This window comes from Lates calcarifer, linkage group LG2, assembly GCF_001640805.2.
Source record: "Lates calcarifer isolate ASB-BC8 linkage group LG2, TLL_Latcal_v3, whole genome shotgun sequence".
In the NCBI taxonomy this organism is placed as follows: domain Eukaryota; kingdom Metazoa; phylum Chordata; class Actinopteri; family Centropomidae; genus Lates; species Lates calcarifer.
In genome coordinates this window covers 29,447,736-29,473,509 of record NC_066834.1, presented here as the reverse complement: position 1 = coordinate 29,473,509, position 25,774 = coordinate 29,447,736, and the positions used below count along the sequence as shown (strand labels likewise).

Below are 25,774 nucleotides of genomic sequence, written 5' to 3'. Positions count from 1 at the left end.
CACAGTGTAAAAAATATTCTTACATGTAGTGCATAATTTAGCATCATTTCATATTAAGTATTAAGAATATAACAAGATACCAACAAATGTGGTGTCCTTAATATTTTCTTGAACTGAAAAAGAAAGTGTGATAGTTTGTGTGTTAGTTGTTTGTAGTTTCTGTTCATATGAAAACAGCCTACTGCACATGTTCACGTGTCTGTTGTTTTGTATACTTTTAATTTTATGAGGTTGTTGTTACTTTGGAGCAGTGGCACGTTAACGGAAACGGATTTATCAATATTAGCTGTGTTAGATTATTAACTATGTATATTACCACTAGAGTATTTTGTATTGTGGAATAAGATCACAGTGTCTACTCTGCAGTGTAAAAATTAAATGTGGGAGTTGTTCAATAAGAAAATGTGTTATCTATAAACAGTAACTGAAACAAGACTGAAGGGAATAAAGATAAGGAATGATCAAACAATCAATAGTTTGTTTTTACATTCAGATGATCTCTTCACATTTTAACCACTTCAGTCCTGAAGTTTTTCCTCTTCCACTGACTGATCTCCCATTAAACATGAAGGGACCTCTGTAGGCTGTAAGCTTAACAGAATGAACAAAACAGAGCAGTTTTTAATGTTAAAATTATTTTGAAATTACTTCAAAGAAGAAGAAAACATGTTGTCCTCTACCTACAAATTGTTAACAAGACAATTAAACTGCCTGTGCTATGAAAAGCGTTACAGCCAGGAAACCTTGCAGGAATACCCTGGCCAATAAGCTAAATGGATGTCCATAGTCAGCAGTCCCATTATTAGACATCTTTCCTTAAAGTAGAGTACCCCTGCAATATAGGAGACCTACAACCAGGGCACATAGCTGGAGCAAGAGAGAGCCACAAAGCTAACAGCTGTCTAAAATACCCGCTGGCCCCGATTTGTATGATGTGAGTTTTCTGCTTTGCCTCATTGCAGTCCTGAATTTTTAAAATCCCTTTAGAACAACTAAGTGCTGTAAAAATAAAGTTGATTATTACTTATCTATTACTTACTTTATTATCACTTTATTAAAAATGTCATAATAGTCCACATAGAGTCCACATCCTTAAACACACAGTAACAGTGTCTTCATTCCTGCAGTTTTCATGTAGAAATCATCCACAGCCTTTATGAAATCCAGAAGTTGAAGAGTACACAACTTTCTCCTTAACTTACACATTCAGTCATGCATCAGTATATTCTTTTCAAACTAAACCCATGAAAAATACCTTGAATATCTTGCAGCACCTCCACATTTTTAAAATTCAATTATTATATTAAATATTATGGAGATGACTTGGAAAAAAAATCCATAAAACAATCTTGTTTATTTATAATCCCATTTCAAATATTATTCAGTGAGAGCTGTAAGATCTCTGGAGGAAAACATCATTATACAGTATGATAAACATCAGTTTATCATTCTGTTATCATTTATCATAATGTCACTATTACTGATATCACTATTTCCTTATTAGCCTCATGTGAGTAATAAAGACAATGAACACAAACACACCCATGTTTCGATCAAAGTGCATTCATTCACATGCTGCTCTGTCCTTCAGGTGTGTATATAAAGAGCAGAGCAGCCTCCTCCTCATCATTGCAGCATCAGCTGATACCTCAACAGCTCTCGCCTCGCATCTACTTGACAGGTAAGACTCCTGCTTTATCTCTTGTTCTCATTCTGTAGAAAATGTAACTTCCTGCTCTTCAGCTGTTTTGAATGTCTCTGACTCTCACCAGACGTTAAGCTACTTCATCACCCTTCATCCTCCTCATCGTCTTCATCATGAAGAGACTCCTGCTCGTCTCCGTTTTGCTCTGTGGTGTTCTCGCTCTCACAGCGGCAGAAGGTCAGATTCACTTCTCATATTATTTCAGGTCTCGAGTAACAGTTGTGCAGCTCCCTGTGTAAAATGCAGGTTCTTCAGGATTTAAATATCCTCCAAAAACAGGACCAAAACAAACAGTTTGACTCTGTATCACTGTGTATTTAAACACAAATTAAAACTGTTTTTGTATTAGAGTAACTAATGTAGATGATAATGCAACCTTGGCAGAGATTCTCTGGGGAAAAAAATAACATGTTGTTACTCTGAATGCACTGTCTAAGGGAAATGTTGAAGTAAATGCAATATACTCTAGAATTAGTGAAAATCCGTAAATATCCAAAATACTATATATACACTGCTGTGTACAGGAAGTCAGTGACAACATGACCACCACTGCATAATTCTTCTTTTATTTTGAAAACACAAATGATATCTTGTCACATTATTAATAATCAGTGTCTAATGTATACTCTGCTCTGATTGGCTGACACTGATTATTGGTCCACGTGGGTATAAATATCAACTGACACATTGTAACTCCACCCAACCATGGAAGTGAACACAACCTCTGTAATTCTCCACAGTTCATTAATCTGTTTGTTTGGTGTATGAGCCTTGGAAGTGTCTGTGCTTTTCTGTGTGAATATGTTATCAACTAAATGAATGAAATCAGAGACATATGACATGAAACAGCTACCTCCTTTTGCTCTTCTCTCAGATGTCGCCGTTAAAGCTGTGCCCAGGGAGTTGCAGGGAGACACCCAGGGTAATCTGCTCTCTCACAGAAAACAACACTAACACTCACACTGTATCTTTGACTGCAACAAAAAAAAAGAACTTTTTGAACAGACTGCAGCACATCAGAGTGTAACAGAGGTCCTGTTTTGTGTTTTCATCTCAGTGGCAGAACCTGAAGTTGAAGCATTGGTTCCTGAAGGTAAAAAGCTGAAAGGATGATTGACTACATCCTGTGTAATACTAGTAGAAGATTATGACAGTTTTTTTCTGTTTGTTTGTTTGTTTTCTTTATCCAGAGGAAAACCCTGAGGTGTTTTCTGGTGGAGAGATGGCTTCATCACCTGAAGGTTTTTTGTTTTTATATAAAACACTCAACATTAACTCCATCCATACAATCTAATGAAAGCTTACCAGTTGTGTTTCCACTCATCTCTCTCTTCTGCAGATCGTTTTTTCACTTGTCCCTCTGGTTGGACCAGATACAAGAATAGCTGCTATTTGTATGTGAGGTCTGGCAGGTCCTGGGCCAGTGCTGCGGTAATTTCAATTCTTTACTCAAAAATACAGTCACAGTCAGACTGCAGTTTTTAAAATTTATTCTGCTGGTGTTCATCTGCTGACCTGACGTAGTCTAACATGAAAATACTCATTCTACATTTTATGCCATTAACATAGCATGTGTGTGTGTGTGTGTGTGTGTGTGTGTGTCACCTTCAGACCTACTGTTCTAGTCTGGGAGCGTCCCTGGCCTCTGTTCGTGATGTGTTTGATTACAGCTTCCTGCAGGACCTGACCAGGGCATCAGGAAGCTCTGTCGCCTGGCTTGGTGGATTCTACTTCCATGTGAGCATCATTTATCCATCACATATTATTCAACAGATAACTCACCATCTTAGTGAGGCTACGTGAAAATAAAAATCCTACGACAGTCTAATGAATGTCTGCAGCTTATTAAACTTCTGTGTCTTGTGTCCAGGGCTGGCGGTGGGTGGACCAGAACTCCTTCGGGTACACCTATTGGAGTTCACAGAATGCTGTCAACGTCTACCAGTGCCTCCACCTCAATACCCAGGGTGAGACAGAGTATTTCCACCTGTTCCATCAGTTCTTTACTTGTATTCAGCTGGCTACATACATGCTGTAATATTAGATTTAAGAGGTTTTATGAATCCAAGAATGGTCATCATCACAGGTTATATCAGGCTTGTGTAGCAAAATACAATATTAATGAATTAACTTTTTGTATTACAGCGGGTTGGTCCAATAACAACTGCAATAATGCATGGACATTCATCTGCATGAGGAGAACTGATACCTGCTAAACGTGACAGCCGGTCACAGCTGTGTGCGCTCATCTGAGTCAAAAACTTTAGGATGTGATGGAAGACATTTGATAGCAAACAAAACCTTGCTTTTGATTTTAGGAAAAAGAATCTGAGTGTCCTATCACAGGAATTTGCTGGTTTTGTTTTGTGTGCTTCAGCAGGGACAGACTTGTTTATGGCTTCATGCTGTACATGTACATTTTGCTACTACAAAATCAGATTTGTAAAGTCAGTGGTGATCTATTTTTGTTTTGTTTTGTTTTTTTACTCTGGAAAAAAAGATAAAATGTGTATAAGAAATTATAACTAATGAAATAAATAATGTATATTTAACATACAGTGTTATTCTTGTGCCTTTCTGTATAATCAGCATGTGTTCTTTATTCACCCCTCCCCACCCCCCTCACAGAGAGGATGTTTTCTACATTGGTAAAGTATCTTTCACCAGTTAAATCTGGATCACTGTTGCTGGTACACATCTCATGTGTGCATGGCACTCTTTAATATGGTTTAAAGTAGATTTCTTGAATACATGGTGAAGGTTACATTGTCCACAATATGCCCCGAAATCAAAGCCCTGAAGTCTTGTCTTAGTCTGGAGATGGTCTGTTGTTTGATTGATGGATCAGATTAAATGTTTTAGAAGCTGTGTGGTTTCCCCTTTGAATATGTGGAGAAAATATATATGGTGGACCATAGGGTAAGATTTCTCTTCCTCCTTCACTGTTGTACTTTGACTTATATTATTATCTTTGTGATAGATCATTCTCTACATCATCATTATCCACATTAGGTGTGAATGTGAGTGTGAATGGTTGTTTGTCTCTGTGTTGGCCCTGTGATGGAGTGGTGGTCTGTACAGAGTGTACCCCGCCTCTCACCCAGTGACAGCTGAGATAGGCTCCAGCCCCCCGCGGTATAGACAATGAATGAAACAACTGTTGAGATGGGTTAGGGATTATGGTGGGGCGATAGGTACAGAGGTAAAAACTCATATGGTAAGGGAACTGATCCTGACCCCCACTGGATATACAAAGTATGGCTATTAAATAACGAGACTAATGCTGAAATACAATGTTATTGAACATAAACATTTTTCAATGTCTTTCTCCTTCAACATCCTCCCCTTCTGTATCAACACACCACTGCATTCAGGTCTTCCACTGATCAAAGCAGTGCAGTAGGGCTTCTTTGGACAGCTGTCACAGAACCTATGTTGTTCTTTTCTTAACTTCTGACACAGACTCAAAACATGTTCCTTTGAGCACAGATTTGATCTTAGGAAAAAGGAATAAGTCACATGGTGCTAGATCAGGTGAACAGGGAGGGTGATCAAGCACTGGGATTTGTTCTTGGGCCAGAAACTGCTTTTCCTTTTGATCAGGAGTCAGAAGTTTTGGGACAACTTTAGCACACACTTTTGTCATGTTCAAATTTTCATGCAAAATTTGCTGAACTGTCTCTTTATCAGTGGAGACCATTTCTGCTCTCATTCTAATACTGAGTCCTTGATCATTTTCATCATTTGTTCATTCAATTTGTTGAATGTTTTCAGAAGTTTTTGATGTGCATGGACGTCCAGAATGTTCATCATCTTTGACATCCTCTCTGCCTTCACTAAATCTTTTGTGCCATTCAAACACGTGCACGTGACATGCAGTGTTCCCCATACAATGTACCAAAAGATTCAGCTGCTGTTTTGTTCAGTTTCACCAAAAAATTCAAGTTAATGTGTTGCTCAACTTTTAAGAAACACTGGGTTGTCCTGGTGACTTAACACAAACATAAACATTTGGGGAATCAGGTGTATTTATTCAGTTCTGTTATATATTCTGTAATAATTTAACCTGACACAATTCTGTGAAGGCTCATGTCTATTTTCTAGACAAAGCTGTAAACAGTCACCATTGTGCCAAAACAGTCTGCTCCACCTGTTGATGAGTCTGAAGTGCATGTAATTATTAACACACTAAAATATAAATTTCAATGTAAAATACTCTCAGGCTCAGAAAGCCACAACATCATTAGTTTCATCGTACTGAGAAGAGGCATTTTCCTAATACAGTCATAAAGACTGCATGCTTCAGATTTAGCATCCAAGAGTTCTGGTTAACCACAACCACCACTGATTTCTCTCCAAACACAGGATTCCTACTGCTGTAAAACCTGATATATACCTTAACTGTCTTTCTCCTATCAACCCTCACCAACTAACTTCAGTAATTTCTTCATCTAAACCATCAACCTAACTGGATCAGCTTGTCAAGAGTTGCTGAGGTGAGGAACGGAGGAGTTCTGGGAATGGCCGATCCATTCAAGCTCCCTCTGGTGGCTTGTCTTGTCTAGGGTGGAGGAATGAGGGTTTTCAGGTGGCCCAACTTCTCCCTATAATGTTCCTTCATGGAGTTATCTGAACGAGTGGATAAGGAAATGAGAGAGTGTAAGGCCTCTGTCTTATCTCAGCCTACTCATGTTTAATGTTTTTCTGAGAAGCTTCATCCCACCCACTCTGCAGCACTCTCTGGGAGGTATTTGGCTGCTGCTGGAGCACTAGTGAACAGTGGAGAAGACCAACTTTGCAAAGGATCTTCTCATGTTGTCCAACCAATACCCCCTGAAAAGCCACTATCAGAATCTGCAGGGTCCATATGTGATAATGTGTTCTGTTAAGGTTCTGAGTTTCATTTTTTGTGGACCCACAAGCACACTCAGGCAAAGTTATGGGTTTTGTATGTGTGTGTGTGTGTGTGTGTGTGTGTGTGTGTGTGTGTGTGTGTGTGTGTGTGTGTGTGAATTCTGTTTATTCTATTTTTAAGAAACAAACAAGAACATATAATACACAATAAACAATTTAGGTAAAATATACAAAAATACATATAATAAAGGAAGTTGTGATATTAACAACACAGTGAGATATCGCACTACACAATAGTCCATTTTGAATAGTGAAATAGAACAATAAATAATATCTCTGGTCGTCTGATTACTTAACCTATATATATTGTTCCACAGTAACAACCTCTGAGATCCCTGAGATCAGAGACTTCCACATGGAAATAGAAGGAGGGTCATCTCCAACCCACTTCACCATTATGGTTTACATTGATAGCAAAAGAGCCTGAATCACACCTTCATTTTCTTTACGAGAGACTGGGAATGGGTTTAGTGACACCAGCTGACCTATTGCTGTACTAACACTACAACATGAACTGCCAGAACATTTGAGAACACACACTCAGCCTCCTGCATCTTTAATAAATCATACATCTTAATAAATCATATTCTATTGTGTTTGAAAGCCTGTGCTTGTATGTGCGTGTGTGTGTGTGTGGGTGAGAGTTTGTGTATGTGTGTATATGGGGGGTGTGGGGTTGGGGGGTGTGGAAACTGTGATCTGCAGGACAAATAATATAATTTCTACCTCTCTAACTGTACACATAAACACCACACTCTGACATCAATACCAACACACCCACACCATTTTAGTTGCAGACATTTATTCCACCGGCTCAGTGCTCCATGATACAGGAGAAAGTGAAATCTGGACAACAGTGTGTATTTGATGTGAAAATGGGGCAATCTAGTGAAAAATAGAAAAAAAAAACACATTTTTGAGGCCAGGGCTCCAGAATGAGTGTAATAAAGTAAAATACATGATTTTATGTTGTAGTGGCAGTGGGATCAAAAACTGCAGTTTTAATGGATTTCAATGGAGACATTTTTGTCTACTATCTTGTTGACACAGTGTAAAAAATATTCTTACATGTAGTGCATAATTTAGCATCATTTCATATTAAGTATTAAGAATATAACAAGATACCAACAAATGTGGTGTCCTTAATATTTTCTTGAACTGAAAAAGAAAGTGTGATAGTTTGTGTGTTAGTTGTTTGTAGTTTCTGTTCATATGAAAACAGCCTACTGCACATGTTCATGTGTCTGTTGTTTTGTATACTTTTAATTTTATGAGGTTGTTGTTACTTTGGAGCAGTGGCACGTTAACGGAAACGGATTTATCAATATTAGCTGTGTTAGATTATTAACTATGTATATTACCACTAGAGTATTTTGTATTGTGGAATAAGATCACAGTGTCTACTCTGCAGTGTAAAAATTAAATGTGGGAGTTGTTCAATAAGGAAATGTGTTATCTATAAACAGTAACTGAAACAGTAACTGAAGGGAATAAAGATAAGGAATGATCAAACAATCAATAGTTTGTTTTTACATTCAGATGATCTCTTCACATTTTAACCACTTCAGTCCTGAAGTTTTTCCTCTTCCACTGACTGATCTCCCATTAAACATGAAGGGACCTCTGTAGGCTGTAAGCTTAACAGAATGAACAAAACAGAGCAGTTTTTAATGTTAAAATTATTTTGAAATTACTTCAAAGAAGAAGAAAACATGTTGTCCTCTACCTACAAATTGTTAACAAGACAATTAAACTGCCTGTGCTATGAAAAGCGTTACAGCCAGGAAACCTTGCAGGAATACCCTGGCCAATAAGCTAAATGCATGTCCATAGTCAGCAGTCCCATTATTAGACATCTTTCCTTAAAGTAGAGTACCCCTGCAATATAGGAGACCTACAACCAGGGCACATAGCTGGAGCAAGAGAGAGCCACAAAGCTAACAGCTGTCTAAAATACCCGCTGGCCCCGATTTGTATGATGTGAGTTTTCTGCTTTGCCTCATTGCAGTCCTGAATTTTTAAAATCCCTTTAGAACAACTAAGTGCTGTAAAAATAAAGTTGATTATTACTTATCTATTACTTACTTTATTATCACTTTATTAAAAATGTCATAATAGTCCACATAGAGTCCACATCCTTAAACACACAGTAACAGTGTCTTCATTCCTGCAGTTTTCATGTAGAAATCATCCACAGCCTTTATGAAATCCAGAAGTTGAAGAGTACACAACTTTCTCCTTAACTTACACATTCAGTCATGCATCAGTATATTCTTTTCAAACTAAACCCATGAAAAATACCTTGAATATCTTGCAGCACCTCCACATTTTTAAAATTCAATTATTATATTAAATATTATAGAGATGACTTGGAAAAAAAATCCATAAAACAATCTTCTTTATTTATAATCCCATTTCAAATATTATTCAGTGAGAGCTGTAAGATCTCTGGAGGAAAACATCATTATACAGTATGATAAACATCAGTTTATCATTCTGTTATCATTTATCATAATGTCACTATTACTGATATCACTATTTCCTTATTAGCCTCATGTGAGTAATAAAGACAATGAACACAAACACACCCATGTTTTGATCAAAGTGCATTCATTCACATGCTGCTCTGTCCTTCAGGTGTGTATATAAAGAGCAGAGCAGCCTCCTCCTCATCATTGCAGCATCAGCTGATACCTCAACAGCTCTCGCCTCGCATCTACTTGACAGGTAAGACTCCTGCTTTATCTCTTGTTCTCATTCTGTAGAAAATGTAACTTCCTGCTCTTCAGCTGTTTTGAATGTCTCTGACTCTCACCAGACGTTAAGCTACTTCATCACCCTTCATCCTCCTCATCGTCTTCATCATGAAGAGACTCCTGCTCGTCTCCGTTTTGCTCTGTGGTGTTCTTGCTCTCACAGCGGCAGAAGGTCAGATTCACTTCTCATATTATTTCAGGTCTCGAGTAACAGTTGTGCAGCTCCCTGTGTAAAATGCAGGTTCTTCAGGATTTAAATATCCTCCAAAAACAGGACCAAAACAAACAGTTTGACTCTGTATCACTGTGTATTTAAACACAGATTAAAACTGTTTTTGTATTAGAGTAACTAATGTAGATGATAATGCAACCTTGGCAGAGATTCTCTGGGGAAAAAAATAACATGTTGTTACTCTGAATGCACTGTCTAAGGGAAATGTTGAAGTAAATGCAATATACTCTAGAATTAGTGAAAATCCGTAAATATCCAAAATACTATATATACACTGCTGTGTACAGGAAGTCAGTGACAACATGACCGCCACTGCATAATTCTTCTTTTATTTTGAAAACACAAATGATATCTTGTCACATTATTAATAATCAGTGTCTAATGTATACTCTGCTCTGATTGGCTGACACTGATTATTGGTCCACGTGGGTATAAATATCAACTGACTGTACATTAACACATTGTAACTCCACCCAAACATGGAAGTGAACACAACCTCTGTAATTCTCCACAGTTCATTAATCTGTTTGTTTGGTGTATGAGCCTTGGAAGTGTCTGTGCTTTTCTGTGTGAATATGTTATCAACTAAATGAATGAAATCAGAGACATATGACATGAAACAGCTACCTCCTTTTGCTCTTCTCTCAGATGTCGCCGTTGAAGCTGTGCCCAGGGAGTTGCAGGGAGACACCCAGGGTAATCTGCTCTCTCACAGAAAACAACACTAACACTCACACTGTATCTTTGACTGCAACAAAAAAAAAAGAACTTTTTGAACAGACTGCAGCACATCAGAGTGTAACAGAGGTCCTGTTTTGTGTTTTCATCTCAGTGGCAGAACCTGAAGTTGAAGCATTGGTTCCTGAAGGTAAAAAGCTGAAAGGATGATTGACTACATCCTGTGTAATACTAGTAGAAGATTATGACAGTTTTTTTCTGTTTGTTTGTTTGTTTTCTTTATCCAGAGGAAAAGCCTGAGGTGTTTTCTGGTGGAGAGATAGCTTCATCACCTGAAGGTTTTTTGTTTTTATATAAAACACTCAACATTAACTCCATCCATACAATCTAATGAAAGCTTACCAGTTGTGTTTCCACTCATCTCTCTCTTCTGCAGATCGTTTTTTCACTTGTCCCTCTGGTTGGACCAGATACAAGAATAGCTGCTATTTGTATGTGAGGTCTGGCAGGTCCTGGGCCAGTGCTGCGGTAATTTCAATTCTTTACTCAAAAATACAGTCACAGTCAGACTGCAGTTGTTAAAATTTATTCTGCTGGTTTCATCTGCTGACCTGACGTAGTCTAACATGAAAATACTCATTCTACATTTTATGCCATTAACATAACGTGTGTGTGTGTGTGTGTGTGTGTGTGTGTGTGTGTGTGTGTGTGTGTGTCACCTTCAGACCTACTGTTCTAGTCTGGGAGCGTCCCTGGCCTCTGTTCGTGATGTGTTTGATTACAGCTTCCTGCAGGACCTGACCAGGGCATCAGGAAGCTCTGTCGCCTGGCTTGGTGGATTCTACTTCCATGTGAGCATCATTTATCCATCACATATTATTCAACAGATAACTCACCATCTTAGTGAGGCTACGTGAAAATAAAAATCCTACGACAGTCTAATGAATGTCTGCAGCTTATTAAACTTCTGTGTCTTGTGTCCAGGGCTGGCGGTGGGTGGACCAGAACTCCTTCGGGTACACCTATTGGAGTTCACAGAATGCTGTCAGCGTCTACCAGTGCCTCCACCTCAATACCCAGGGTGAGACAGAGTATTTCCACCTGTTCCATCAGTTCTTTACTTGTATTCAGCTGGCTACATACATGCTGTAATATTAGATTTAAGAGGTTTTATGAATCCAAGAATGGTCATCATCACAGGTAATATCAGGCTTGTGTAGCAAAATACAATATTAATGAATTAACTTTGTGTATTACAGCGGGTTGGTCCAATAACAACTGCAATAACGCATGGACATTCATCTGCATGAGGAGAACTGATACCTGCTAAACGTGACAGCCGGTCACAGCTGTGTGCGCTCATCTGAGTCAAAAACTTTAGGATGTGATGGAAGACATTTGATAGCAAACAAAACCTTGCTTTTGATTTTAGGAAAAAGAATCTGAGTGTCCTATCACAGGAATTTGCTGGTTTTGTTTTGTGTGCTTCAGCAGGGACAGACTTGTTTATGGCTTCATGCTGTACATGTACATTTTGCTACTACAAAATCAGATTTGTAAAGTCAGTGGTGATCTATTTTTGTTTTGTTTTTTTACTCTGGAAAAAAAAAGATAAAATGTGTATAAGAAATTATAACTAATGAAATAAATAATGTATATTTAACATACAGTGTTATTCTTGTGCCTTTCTGTATAATCAGCATGTGTTCTTTATTCACCCCTCCCCACCCCCCTCACAGAGAGGATGTTTTCTACATTGGTAAAGTATCTTTCACCAGTTAAATCTGGATCACTGTTGCTGGTACACATCTCATGTGTGCATGGCACTCTTTAATATGGTTTAAAGTAGATTTCTTGAATACATGGTGAAGGTTACATTGTCCACAATATGCCCCGAAATCAAAGCCCTGAAGTCTTGTCTTAGTCTGGAGATGGTCTGTTGTTTGATTGATGGATCAGATTAAATGTTTTAGAAGCTGTGTGGTTTCCCCTTTGAATATGTGGAGAAAATATATATGGTGGACCATAGGGTAAGATTTCTCTTCCTCCTTCACTGTTGTACTTTGACTTATATTATTATCTTTGTGATAGATCATTCTCTACATCATCATTATCCACATTAGGTGTGAATGTGAGTGTGAATGGTTGTTTGTCTCTGTGTTGGCCCTGTGATGGAGTGGTGGTCTGTACAGAGTGTACCCCGCCTCTCACCCAGTGACAGCTGAGATAGGCTCCAGCCCCCCGCGGTATAGACAATGAATGAAACAACTGTTGAGATGGGTTAGGGATTATGGTGGGGCGATAGGTACAGAGGTAAAAACTCATATGGTAAGGGAACTGATCCTGACCCCCACTGGATATACAAAGTATGGCTATTAAATAATGAGACTAATGCTGAAATACAATGTTATTGAACATAAACATTTTTCAATGTCTTTCTCCTTCAACATACTCCCCTTCTGTATCAACACACCACTGCATTCAGGTCTTCCACTGATCAAAGCAGTGCAGTAGGTCTTCTTTGGACAGTTGTCTCACAACCTCTATCGTTCTTTTCTTAACTTCTGACACAGACTCAAAACATGTTCCTTTGAGCACAGATTTGATCTTAGGAAAAAGGAATAAGTCACATGGTGCTAGATCAGGTGAACAGGGAGGGTGATCAAGCACTGGGATTTGTTCTTGGGCCAGAAACTGCTTTTCCTTTTGATCAGGAGTCAGAAGTTTTGGGACAACTTTAGCACACACTTTTGTCATGCTCAAATTTTCATGCAAAATTTGCTGAACTGTCTCTTTATCAGTGGAGACCATTTCTGCTCTCATTCTAATACTGAGTCCTTGATCATTTTCATCATTTGTTCATTCAATTTGTTGAATGTTTTCAGAAGTTTTTGATGTGCATGGACGCCCAGAACGTTCATCGTCTTTGACATCCTCTCTGCCTTCACTAAATCTTTTGTGCCATTCAAACACGTGCACGTGACATGCAGTGTTCCCCATACAATGTACCAAAAGATTCAGCTGCTGTTTTGTTCAATTTCACCAAAAAATTCAAGTTAATGTGTTGCTCAACTTTTAAGAAACACTGGGTTGTCCTGGTGACTTAACACAAACATAAACATTTGGGGAATCAGGTGTATTTATTCAGTTCTGTTATATATTCTGTAATAATTTAACCTGACACAATTATGTGAAGGCTCATGTCTATTTTCTAGACAAAGCTGTAAACAGTCACCATTGTGCCAAAACAGTCTGCTCCACCTGTTGATGAGTCTGAAGTGCATGTAATTATTAACACACTAAAATATAAATTTCAAAGTAAAATACTCTCAGGCTCAGAAAGCCACAACATCATTAGTTTCATCGTACTGAGAAGAGGCATTTTCCTAATACAGTCATAAAGACTGCATGCTTCAAATTTAGCATCCAAGAGTTCTGGTTAACCACAACCATCACTGATTTCTCTCCAAACACAGGATTCCTACTGCTGTAAAACCTGATATATACCTTAACTGTCTTTCTCCTATCGACCCTCACCAACTAACTTCAGTAATTTCTTCATCTAAACCATCAACCTAACTGGATCAGCTTGTCAAGAGTTGCTGAGGTGAGGAACGGAGGAGTTCTGGGAATGGCCGATCCATTCAAGCTCCCTCTGGTGGCTTGTCTTGTCTAGGGTGGAGGAATGAGGGTTTTCAGGTGGCCCAACTTCTCCCTATAATGTTCCTTCATGGAGTTATCTGAACGAGTGGATAAGGAAATGAGAGAGTGTAAGGCCTCTGTCTTATCTCAGCCTACTCATGTTTAATGTTTTTCTGAGAAGCTTCATCCCACCCACTCTGCAGCATTCTCTGGGAGGTATTTGGCTGCTGCTGGAGCACTCAGGCAAAGTTATAGGTTTTGTATGTGTGTGTGTGTGTGTGTGTGTGTGTGTGTGTGTGTGTGTGTGTGTGTGTGTGTGTGTGTGTGTGTGTGAATTCTGTTTATTCTATTTTTAAGAAACAAACAAGAACATATAATACACAATAAACAATTTAGGTAAAATATACAAAAATACATATAATAAAGGAAGTTGTGATATTAACAACACAGTGAGATATCGCACTACACAATAGTCCATTTTGAATAGTGAAATAGAACAATAAATAATATCTCTGGTCGTCTGATTACTTAACCTATATATATTGTTCCACAGTAACAACCTCTGAGATCCCTGAGATCAGAGACTTCCACATGGAAATAGAAGGAGGGTCATCTCCAACCCACTTCACCATTATGGTTTACATTGATAGCAAAAGAGCCTGAATCACACCTTCATTTTCTTTACGAGAGACTGGGAATGGGTTTAGTGACACCAGCTGACCTATTGCTGTACTAACACTACAACATGAACTGCCAGAACATTTGAGAACACACACACTCAGCCTCCTACATCTTTAATAAATCATACATCTTAATAAATCATATTCTATTGTGTTTGAAAGCCTGTGCTTGTATGTGCGTGTGTGTGTGTGTGGGTGAGAGTTTGTGTATGTGTGTATATGGGGGGTGGGGGGGGTGGGTGGAAACTGTGATCTGCAGGACAAATAATATAATTTCTACCTCTCTAACTGTACACATAAACACCACACTCTGACATCAATACCAACACACCCACACCATTTTAGTTGCAGACATTTATTCCACCGGCTCAGTGCTCCATGATACAGGAGAAAGTGAAATCTGGACAACAGTGTGTATTTGATGTGAAAATGGGGCAATCTAGTGTAAAATAGAAAAAAAAAACACATTTTTGAGGCCAGGGCTCCAGAATGAGTGTAATAAAGTAAAATACATGATTTTATGTTGTAGTGGCAGTGGGATCAAAAACTGCAGTTTTAATGGATTTCAATGGAGACATTTTTGTCTACTATCTTGTTGACACAGTGTAAAAAATATTCTTACATGTAGTGCATAATTTAGCATCATTTCATATTAAGTATTAAGAATATAACAAGATACCAACAAATGTGGTGTCCTTAATATTTTCTTGAACTGAAAAAGAAAGTGTGATAGTTTGTGTGTTAGTTGTTTGTAGTTTCTGTTCATATGAAAACAGCCTACTGCACATGTTCACGTGTCTGTTGTTTTGTATACTTTTAATTTTATGAGGTTGTTGTTACTTTGGAGCAGTGGCACGTTAACGGAAACGGATTTATCAATATTAGCTGTGTTAGATTATTAACTATGTATATTACCACTAGAGTATTTTGTATTGTGGAATAAGATCACAGTGTCTACTCTGCAGTGTAAAAATTAAATGTGGGAGTTGTTCAATAAGGAAATGTGTTATCTATAAACAGTAACTGAAACAGTAACTGAAGGGAATAAAGATAAGGAATGATCAAACAATCAATAGTTTGTTTTTACATTCAGATGATCTCTTCACATTTTAACCACTTCAGTCCTGAAGTTTTTCCTCTTCCACTGACTGATCTCCCATTAAACATGAAGGGACCTCTGTAGGCTGTAAGCTTAACAGAATGAACAAAACAGAGCAGTTTTTAATGTTAAAATTATTTTTAAATTACTTCAAAGAAGAAAAAACATGTTGTCCTCTACCTACAAATTGTTAACAAGACAATTAAACTGCCTGTGCTATGAAAAGGGTTACAGCCAGGAAACCTTGCAGGAATACCCTGGCCAAGAAGCTAAATGCATGTCCATAGTCAGCAGTCCCATTATTAGACATCTTTCCTTAAAGTAGAGTACCCCTGCAATATAGGAGACCTACAACCAGGGCACATAGTTGGAGCAAGAGAGAGCCACAAAGCTAACAGCTGTCTAAAATACCCGCTGGCCCCGATTTGTATGATGTGAGTTTTCTGCTTTGCCTCATTGCAGTCCTGAATTTTTAAAATCCCTTTAGAACAACTAAGTGCTGTAAAAATAAAGTTGATTATTACTTATCTATTACTTACTTTATTATCACTTTATTAAAAATGTCATAATAGTCCACATAGAGTCCACATCCTTAAACACACAGTAACAGTGTCTTCATTCCTGCAGTTTTCATGTAGAAATCATCCACAGCCTTTATGAAATCCAGAAGTTGAAGAGTACACAACTTTCTCCTTAACTTACACATTCAGTCATGCATCAGTATATTCTTTTCAAACTAAACCCATGAAAAATACCTTGAATATCTTGCAGCACCTCCACATTTTTAAAATTCAATTATTATATTAAATATTATAGAGATGACTTGGGAAAAAAAATCCATAAAACAATCTTGTTTATTTATAATCCCATTTCAAATATTATTCAGTGAGAGCTGTAAGATCTCTGGAGGAAAACATCATTATACAGTATGATAAACATCAGTTTATCATTCTGTTATCATTTATCATAATGTCACTATTACTGATATCACTATTTCCTTATTAGCCTGTGAGTAATAAAGACAATGAACACAAACACACCCATGTTTCGATCAAAGTGCATTCATTCACATGCTGCTCTGTCCTTCAGGTGTGTATATAAAGAGCAGAGCAGCCTCCTCCTCATCATTGCAGCATCAGCTGATACCTCAACAGCTCTCGCCTCGCATCTACTTGACAGGTAAGACTCCTGCTTTATCTCTTGTTCTCATTCTGTAGAAAATGTAACTTCCTGCTCTTCAGCTGTTTTGAATGTCTCTGACTCTCACCAGACGTTAAGCTACTTCATCACCCTTCATCCTCCTCATCGTCTTCATCATGAAGAGACTCCTGCTCGTCTCCGTTTTGCTCTGTGGTGTTCTCGCTCTCACAGCGGCAGAAGGTCAGATTCACTTCTCATATTATTTCAGGTCTCGAGTAACAGTTGTGCAGCTCCCTGTGTAAAATGCAGGTTCTTCAGGATTTAAATATCCTCCAAAAACAGGACCAAAACAAACAGTTTGACTCTGTATCACTGTGTATTTAAACACAAATTAAAACTGTTTTTGTATTAGAGTAACTAATGTAGATGATAATGCAACCTTGGCAGAGATTCTCTGGGGGAAAAAATAACATGTTGTTACTCTGAATGCACTGTCTAAGGGAAATGTTGAAGTAAATGCAATATACTCTAGAATTAGTGAAAATCCGTAAATATCCAAAATACTATATATACACTGCTGTGTACAGGAAGTCAGTGACAACATGACCGCCACTGCATAATTCTTCTTTTATTTTGAAAACACAAATGATATCTTGTCACATTATTAATAATCAGTGTCTAATGTATACTCTGCTCTGATTGGCTGACACTGATTATTGGTCCACGTGGGTATAAATATCAACTGACACATTGTAACTCCACCCAACCATGGAAGTGAACACAACCTCTGTAATTCTCCACAGTTCATTAATCTGTTTGTTTGGTGTATGAGCCTTGGAAGTGTCTGTGCTTTTCTGTGTGAATATGTTATCAACTAAATGAATGAAATCAGAGACATATGACATGAAACAGCTACCTCCTTTTGCTCTTCTCTCAGATGTCGCCGTTGAAGCTGTGCCCAGGGAGTTGCAGGGAGACACCCAGGGTAATCTGCTCTCTCACAGAAAACAACACTAACACTCACACTGTATCTTTGACTGCAACAAAAAAAAAGAACTTTTTGAACAGACTGCAGCACATCAGAGTGTAACAGAGGTCCTGTTTTGTGTTTTCATCTCAGTGGCAGAACCTGAAGTTGAAGCATTGGTTCCTGAAGGTAAAAAGCTGAAAGGATGATTGACTACATCCTGTGTAATACTAGTAGAAGATTATGACAGTTTTTTTCTGTTTGTTTGTTTGTTTTCTTTATCCAGAGGAAAAGCCTGAGGTGTTTTCTGGTGGAGAGATGGCTTCATCACCTGAAGGTTTTTTGTTTTTATATAAAACACTCAACATTAACTCCATCCATACAATCTAATGAAAGCTTACCAGTTGTGTTTCCACTCATCTCTCTCTTCTGCAGATCGTTTTTTCACTTGTCCCTCTGGTTGGACCAGATACAAGAATAGCTGCTATTTGTATGTGAGGTCTGGCAGGTCCTGGGCCAGTGCTGCGGTAATTTCAATTCTTTACTCAGAAATACAGTCACAGTCAGACTGCAGTTTTTAAAATTTATTCTGCTGGTGTTCATCTGCCGACCTGACGTAGTCTAACATGAAAATACTCATTCTACATTTTATGCCATTAACATAACGTGTGTGTGTGTGTGTGTGTGTGTGTGTGTGTGTGTGTGTGTGTGTCACCTTCAGACCTACTGTTCTAGTCTGGGAGCGTCCCTGGCCTCTGTTCGTGATGTGTTTGATTACAGCTTCCTGCAGGACCTGACCAGGGCATCAGGAAGCTCTGTCGCCTGGCTTGGTGGATTCTACTTCCATGTGAGCATCATTTATCCATCACATATTATTCAACAGATAACTCACCATCTTAGTGAGGCTACGTGAAAATAAAAATCCTACGACAGTCTAATGAATGTCTGCAGCTTATTAAACTTCTGTGTCTTGTGTCCAGGGCTGGCGGTGGGTGGACCAGAACTCCTTCGGGTACACCTATTGGAGTTCACAGAATGCTGTCAACGTCTACCAGTGCCTCCACCTCAATACCCAGGGTGAGACAGAGTATTTCCACCTGTTCCATCAGTTCTTTACTTGTATTCAGCTGGCTACATACATGCTGTAATATTAGATTTAAGAGGTTTTATGAATACAAGAATGGTCATCATCACAGGTAATATCAGGCTTGTGTAGCAAAATACAATATTAATGAATTAACTTTTTGTATTACAGCGGGTTGGTCCAATAACAACTGCAATAATGCATGGACATTCATCTGCATGAGGAGAACTGATACCTGCTAAACGTGACAGCCGGTCACAGCTGTGTGCGCTCATCTGAGTCAAAAACTTTAGGATGTGATGGAAGACATTTGATAGCTAACAAAACCTTGCTTTTGATTTTAGGAAAAAGAATCTGAGTGTCCTATCACAGGAATTTGCTGGTTTTGTTTTGTGTGCTTCAGCAGGGACAGACTTGTTTATGGCTTCATGCTGTACGTGTACATTTTGCTACTACAAAATCAGATTTGTAAAGTCAGTGGTGATCTATTTTTGTTTTGTTTTGTTTTTTTACTCTGGAAAAAAAGATAAAATGTGTATAAGAAATTATAACTAATGAAATAAATGATGTATATTTAACATACAGTGTTATTCTTGTGCCTTTCTGTATAATCAGCATGTGTTCTTTATTCACCCCTCCCCACCCCCCTCACAGAGAGGATGTTTTCTACATTGGTAAAATATCTTTCACCAGTTAAATCTGGATCACTGTTGCTGGTACACATCTCATGTGTGCATGGCACTCTTTAATATGGTTTAAAGTAGATTTCTTGAATACATGGTGAAGGTTACATTGTCCACAATATGCCCCAAAATCAAAGCCCTGAAGTCTTGTCTTAGTCTGGAGATGGTCTGTTGTTTGATTGATGGATCAGATTAAATGTTTTAGAAGCTGTGTGGTTTCCCCTTTGAATATGTGGAGAAAATATATATGGTGGACCATAGGGTAAGATTTCTCTTCCTCCTTCACTGTTGTACTTTGACTTATATTATTATCTTTGTGATAGATCATTCTCTACATCATCATTATCCACATTAGGTGTGAATGTGAGTGTGAATGGTTGTTTGTCTCTGTGTTGGCCCTGTGATGGAGTGGTGATCTGTACAGAGTGTACCCCGCCTCTCACCCAGTGACAGCTGAGATAGGCTCCAGCCCCCCGCGGTATAGACAATGAATGAAACAACTGTTGAGATGGGTTAGGGATTATGGTGGGGCGATAGGTACAGAGGTAAAAACTCATATGGTAAGGGAACTGATCCTGACCCCCACTGGATATACAAAGTATGGCTATTAAATAACGAGACTAATGCTGAAATACAATGTTACTGAACATAAACATTTTTCAATGTCTTTCTCCTTCAACATCCTCCCCTTCTGTATCAACACACCACTGCATTCAGGTCTTCCACTGATCAAAGCAGTGCAGTAGGTCTTCTTTGGACAGTTGTCTCACAACCTCTATCGTTCTTTTCTTAACTTCTGACACAGACTCAAAACATGTTCCTTTGAGCACAGATTTGATCTTAGGAAAAAGGAATAAGTCACATGGTGCTAGATCAGGTGAACAGGGAGGGTGATCAAGCACTGGGATTTGTTCTTGGGCCAGAAACTGCTTTTCCTTTTGATCAGGAGTCAGAAGTTTTGGGACAACTTTAGCACACACTTTTGTCATGTTCAAATTTTCATGCAAAATTGGCTGAACTGTCTCTTTATCAGTGGAGACCATTTCTGCTCTCATTCTAATACTGAGTCCTTGATCATTTTCATCATTTGTTCATTCAATTTGTTGAATGTTTTCAGAAGTTTTTGATGTGCATGGACGCCCAGAACGTTCGTCTTTGACATCCTCCCTGCCTTCACTAAATCTTTTGTGCCATTCAAACACGTGCACGTGACATGTAGTGTTCCCCATACAATGTACCAAAAGATTCAGCTGCTGTTTTGTTCAATTTCACCAAAAAATTCAAGTTAATGTGTTGCTCAACTTTTAAGAAACACTGGGTTGTCCTGGTGACTTAACACAAACATAAACATTTGGGGAATCAGGTGTATTTATTCAGTTCTGTTATATATTCTGTAATAATTTAACCTGACACAATTCTGTGAAGGCTCATGTCTATTTTCTAGACAAAGCTGTAAACAGTCACCATTGTGCCAAAACAGTCTGCTCCACCTGTTGATGAGTCTGAAGTGCATGTAATTATTAACACACTAAAATATAAATTTCAATGTAAAATACTCTCAGGCTCAGAAAGCCACAACATCATTAGTTTCATCGTACTGAGAAGAGACATTTTCCTAATACAGTCATAAAGACTGCATGCTTCAAATTTAGCATCCAAGAGTTCTGGTTAACCACACATATGATTATTCCTGCAGGGCAGTGAAATACTGATGCCAATATGAACAGAATGACAATTACGTAAGCCACTTTCTCAACCTGCCATTCAATTTCCTGAGTCTGGGATACCAACTATGCCTTCACACCATGAATTCTTATTCTTATGAATTCCTGTCCTTGGACTGAAAATCTTGTTTGATGGGTCCTGATTGCAAGATCCAAAGGCTGTTTCTGTCAGATCCAAGGTCACACTGGTTTCCCCTGCTCTGGCCCTCTTGGATCAGTCTTCCTCTGAGGAGAGCTGGGCTCCTTCATCATGAACCTCTCTGTAGGCAGCCATGGGGCCACCATCAGGAGAGTAGCTCCCTATAGAGATCTTCAATCCCTCAGACAATTTCTGGGCTGCCAGCTTGGCCTGCAACTCCTGAAATTAAATACAACACAGAGAAAATGAATGGGCTGGTAAACAGTAAACAAGCACATTATTATAAATCAGCATGGGAATAGCTATTGGTAACAGGCCTTGGTAAGTTGACAACAGCAAACTGTTGTTTGGCTCCGCAACCAGTGCTCTGGATGTGAAGTGATATACAGTGCCTACACTGCCTGAACACTGCCCTCTAGAGCTTATAGAGGGCCCTGAGGTGGACTTAAATATAGTTCATTCTAGGATTCATTATAAATGATTTTTTTTTTTATTTATTTAATTAGATGACATTAGATCATGTGTCACTATTGTATAAACCAAAACACTGCCGATTAGTGTGCTGTAATAATGTTTCAAAAGAAATATAATGATCTGAATGTTAAGAGTTTTTATTTTCATATATGACACTGCTTATCACTGACTGTGATCAGAATAACTTCCACAGCTCTGCACATCATGTACAAATTTACTTTTTTAAAGAAAATACAAAATAAAGAAGACAGACAAATAATACTTATTATTGGTCAAAGAAATGAATCTTTGTTTTTTGTTTTGTTTTTTAACAGATATAATCAATTTGTGTATTATTATTATTATAATAATTATTAATATCAGACACAGACCCTTATTCATTTGAATAGGGCCAGTCCGGGGGTGCTGACATAAGCAGCTCCAGCAAAAAAGTTGAATCTCCTCAGCTGTTGTATGAATGCAACACACTGATTCTGATACCTTACTGCTTTGTAACATGAACACCACATTTCTACTCCATATTGTGATTGTTGCGATTAACATAAAATGATGCTGATGAAACTGCTCTGAGTAACAATACATTTTGTGCAGTGTTTTGTCTGATGTCAGATGATAATCTTTCAAAATAGTCTGTTACTCAAATGGGATTTCTTAGATAATAATTTTATGTCTGACCGGTGCCTGACGCAGTACACCTGCACCCACGCAGCTTCTTGCATTTTTTAGCTCAGGGCTGTGTTTGGTCTCACCTGCTGCTTCTTGGTTTGTTCCCTCAGGAGGATGGCTGACTCTTCCAGGCACAGAAGCTGGGCTGGGCTGTGGTGGAGAGGAGGGAGTTTGGCTGAGGTGATGTCATCCAGGTGTTTTCTGTCCCTCTCCCTCCTGGCCTGTGCAGAGAGCGCCAATGGGCCCTCAGAGGACTGGCTGGGTGACGAGGATCCTGATGGAGAAATGTCACCTCTGTGGGGCAGCCTGGAAACATAGCGAAGAAGATTATTATTTACAATCATATGACTGATAAGAAGTATAAAAGAAACACAATGACATATTAGTGAATTAAATCTACTGAATTTACAAATCTATATGTATTTTGTCATGTTTACAAAAGTAATCATCACATCGTCAAACAAAAACCACTCACTGGTTTGGTTTAAATTTCTGCTTCCTGGGAGCTGAGGTCTTCTCTGATTCTTCCAGGACAGTTACATAGTGAGGCTTTTTTGGTGTCTGCTTTCTGAGAAAGTAATTGTCTCTTGCTGTGCTGTTTAATGGGTCTTTGGACTTGCTACTGATACCAGTACTAGTTTCAGACAGTTTGACCCTTTCCAAGGCCTTCACAAGGTCACCCTCTTTTGTCTCATCAGAGTTCAGAAAGGGCCCAGCAGCAGCTGTCTCCATGGTTTCACCAGCAGCCTCGTCCTTGTCCAAAGTAGCGCTTTCTTGCACGTGAGCTGAGACAGGTGAGGTCTCCCTCTCATGTACCACGTCACCCGCCGCAGCCTCACTCTGTCTGTTTTGATGTGAGGCTGACGGTGTGTTGGGAATAGCACGTTTTTGCATAGTGAAAGCCTGCCGGTACTTGGACTGAAACTCTGTCCTGGCAGCAGACACCAAGCTCTGTCTCCTCTCCTCTTCATCATGGTGTTCAATGGCAAGCCGCACTTTCTCTGCAAATTCTGATATCTTTTTCCCTTTGTCAGGAAGAGTCTGCAACAACCTCCTGCAAACAACACAAACTTATCATTTCACTCTAGATTTCAGATTCATTTCATGTAGATTCAAAACAACCATTTGAGATTAGAAAATAAAAGAACATTCACTGTAGCTACAGATTGATTTTCCAAGTCTCCAAAAGTTATTCCCTAAATTTAACGTTTTGATGGTGATGGTGGAGTTGCTCCGACCTATCCCATGGGTGTTCAGTTGGGTTGAGATCTGGTGACTGTGAAGCCCATAACATTTGATTCACGTCATTTTCATATTCACGAGACAAGCACTGCACTGACGTTTCTCTGCTCGTTTATTCAGCTTTTTTTCTTTGTCGCTTATCTGTAGTTTGGCTTAAATAATTTCACACGTTGCGTCCAACAGTCAAATTATATTACAATCACGTTATATTATATAAATATCCACGGAGGGACTGTGGCGGGTTCTCCAACAACTTATAAAGTTGGTGTTGATGAGTGTCTAAAACTGTAGAACTGAAGCTGTTCTAAAGGTAAAATTACACCTGGTATGGAGTCAGGCTCGGTGGAGCAGCGTCCATGACACGCACTTATTGGTGTGTTTAAGTCAGCATCTTTATTCTCATATTCTTAGTACAACTATACTTTCAGAGTTATAGTGACAGTACTACGCTATGAAGTGCCCCAATGAGTCATGTCCAGTTTCTGCTTCTCATGTATTATAAACACAAATGAAAGGTACGAACTGGGGCTAACACTGTGGACCTACCTGTTAGAGAGTATCTTTTCCTGTCGGAGCAGCAGTTCTTGGAGCTCTTCTTTGCTCTGGTTTCTCAGGTCTCCCACCTGTCCCTGACGCTCTGTCCACGACGAGGACATCACTGTTAGCTACTAACAGCTAGCTACAGCCATTCACAAACAGTAGAGGCTAACTTCTCAGTTTTAAACACAACATAAAAGCTCCGTGTACACGTTAACAGGCTCAAAACAGTTAACTAACTCTTTAATGGCTAGAGATTTTTAGAAACCTCTAAGGGCGACATGCTCACTTCTTCAACATGAGATATTTCAAAGTAGGGAGTTCCTCTTCTTCTTGAGCGGAAATCAAACGCGAGAGATAGAGCTCTACTGTCCCCAGCGTACAGAGCGGTGTACTGCACCTCTTCTTCTGGTCAGCGCCAGTGAAGGGGATTTGCTGCCCTCTATGGGTCAAATGTAGTCACCGGCACCAGATATTGATCCCCAAGAGGAGCGTGTTATTCCATCTTGTGACTTTTCCATTTAAGATATTTCTTTCTTCTGTGTAATAAATGCAGTCAGTGTGAACAGGCTTCACGGGCTCAAATTTTCCACAGCCGCATTTTCCATCCGGATGTTTCCCAGCCACTGTGCCAACTCATTTCTCTCTCAGCTCAACAGACAATGACCTGAACTTCAACCAGGAGGTTACAGCTGTGTCCTTTCCGTCCCCTCTCAGAATTCAAAGTCGGTTTAACTTTTGTCTGCAGCTGCATAGTTGGAACAAAATCTCAGTAGATCCCATATCATGTGCATCATGCCAGATCCTATTCGAAACGGCAAAATACTGAGGACCTCCTTACATTTTGCACTTTTCTCCACATGTCCACATTCTCCACAATCTCCACCTCTACCCATCTCTTCTAATCAAAATCCCAGGAGCCAGGAGAAACAGTTGTATCATGTGAACTTCATGGTAATGTCATCTGAGGCACAGAAATGGATGCACTTTTTTTTACAAACAATGTCACTGACTGGCACATTTCAGGTTTTGTCCTTATAAACCTGTTCCTAATTTACCTTTGGTTTTCATTTATTATGTGAGGCTTTAGGGAGCTTTTTTTTCCTGAATCTATTGATATCAACACCATGCCCTGCCTGATTCTGAATAAGTCTGTCATCAGTGCACTGCTTATAAAAATTACAATAACAAATACTGTTTTGTTTAGTGATGCAGCCAAGTTATAACCAGGCAGCTACAGATTTGCATTGTGAAGCCTGTGCTCATACTGTAATTTCCTGCAAAAACCAATAAACAACAGCTCTACAAGATCAGTATATTATACATAGGACAGATTCTTAAAATAGAGTTAGTGACATAATCTTTTGCATATTTAGGGTTTATAGAGTTCAGTGCTTATGCATGACATCCAT

General features: G+C 38.9%; 2 protein-coding genes across 13 annotated transcripts; one reads left to right on the top strand and one right to left on the bottom strand.

Moving 5' to 3' along the window:
- The first annotated feature begins 1,550 nt into the window (after positions 1 to 1,550).
- On the top strand, positions 1,551 to 19,463 carry LOC108877783 (ladderlectin). Of its 11 annotated transcripts, none has more exons than XM_051078167.1 (9): positions 1,551 to 1,681; positions 1,773 to 1,882; positions 2,580 to 2,627; positions 2,763 to 2,798; positions 2,896 to 2,946; positions 3,045 to 3,136; positions 3,317 to 3,442; positions 3,576 to 3,672; positions 19,069 to 19,463. In XM_051078167.1, exons 2-9 carry the CDS (start codon positions 1,819 to 1,821, stop codon positions 19,137 to 19,139), a joined length of 585 nt encoding a protein of 194 aa, XP_050934124.1. In that variant the 5' UTR covers positions 1,551 to 1,681; positions 1,773 to 1,818; the 3' UTR covers positions 19,140 to 19,463. The 11 variants fall into 11 exon arrangements, with proteins under 11 accessions (XP_050934124.1, XP_050934117.1, XP_050934122.1 ...); XM_051078160.1 differs by lacking the exons at positions 2,580 to 2,627; positions 2,763 to 2,798; positions 2,896 to 2,946; ... (1 more) ...; positions 3,317 to 3,442; positions 3,576 to 3,672 and adding exons at positions 10,256 to 10,303; positions 10,440 to 10,475; positions 10,573 to 10,623; ... (1 more) ...; positions 11,011 to 11,136; positions 11,270 to 11,366 and having other exon boundaries at positions 19,069 to 19,459; XM_051078165.1 differs by lacking the exons at positions 3,045 to 3,136; positions 3,317 to 3,442; positions 3,576 to 3,672 and adding exons at positions 10,722 to 10,813; positions 11,011 to 11,136; positions 11,270 to 11,366 and having other exon boundaries at positions 19,069 to 19,459.
- Positions 13,407 to 24,717, bottom strand: polr2m (RNA polymerase II subunit M). 2 transcript variants are annotated; one of them, XR_007815166.1, is made up of 5 exons: positions 24,372 to 24,717; positions 23,059 to 23,637; positions 22,667 to 22,889; positions 21,071 to 21,662; positions 13,407 to 13,546 (listed from the first exon to the last, which is right to left on the bottom strand). XR_007815166.1 is itself a non-coding variant. In XM_018667955.2 (4 exons), the coding sequence occupies exons 1-4, from the start codon at positions 24,479 to 24,481 to the stop codon at positions 21,519 to 21,521; spliced, it is 1,056 nt and encodes a 351-aa protein (XP_018523471.1). In that variant the 5' UTR covers positions 24,482 to 24,717; the 3' UTR covers positions 20,931 to 21,518. The 2 variants fall into 2 exon arrangements, 1 of the variants encoding a protein (XP_018523471.1); XM_018667955.2 differs by lacking the exon at positions 13,407 to 13,546 and having other exon boundaries at positions 20,931 to 21,662.
- Between the last annotated feature and the right edge of the window lie 1,057 nt (positions 24,718 to 25,774).

What these genes read in the sequence shown, in the direction of transcription:
- LOC108877783 (XM_051078167.1), top strand. Translation starts at nt 1,819, where the DNA reads ATGAAGAGACTCCTGCTCGTCTCCGTTTTGCTCTGTGGTGTTCTCGCT. An exon ending in CGCTCTCACAGCGGCAGAAG is followed by an intron (nt 1,883 to 2,579) that starts GTCAGATTCACT and finishes CTCTTCTCTCAG; the next exon opens with ATGTCGCCGTTAAAGCTGTG. An exon ending in TGAAGCATTGGTTCCTGAAG is followed by an intron (nt 2,799 to 2,895) that starts GTAAAAAGCTGA and finishes TTCTTTATCCAG; the next exon opens with AGGAAAACCCTGAGGTGTTT.
- polr2m (XM_018667955.2), bottom strand. Translation starts at nt 24,481, where the DNA reads ATGTCCTCGTCGTGGACAGAGCGTCAGGGACAGGTGGGAGACCTGAGA. An exon ending in GAAAAGATACTCTCTAACAG is followed by an intron (nt 23,638 to 24,371) that starts GTAGGTCCACAG and finishes TGTTGTTTGCAG; the next exon opens with GAGGTTGTTGCAGACTCTTC. An exon ending in AACAAACCAAGAAGCAGCAG is followed by an intron (nt 21,663 to 22,666) that starts GTGAGACCAAAC and finishes ATTTAATTTCAG; the next exon opens with GAGTTGCAGGCCAAGCTGGC.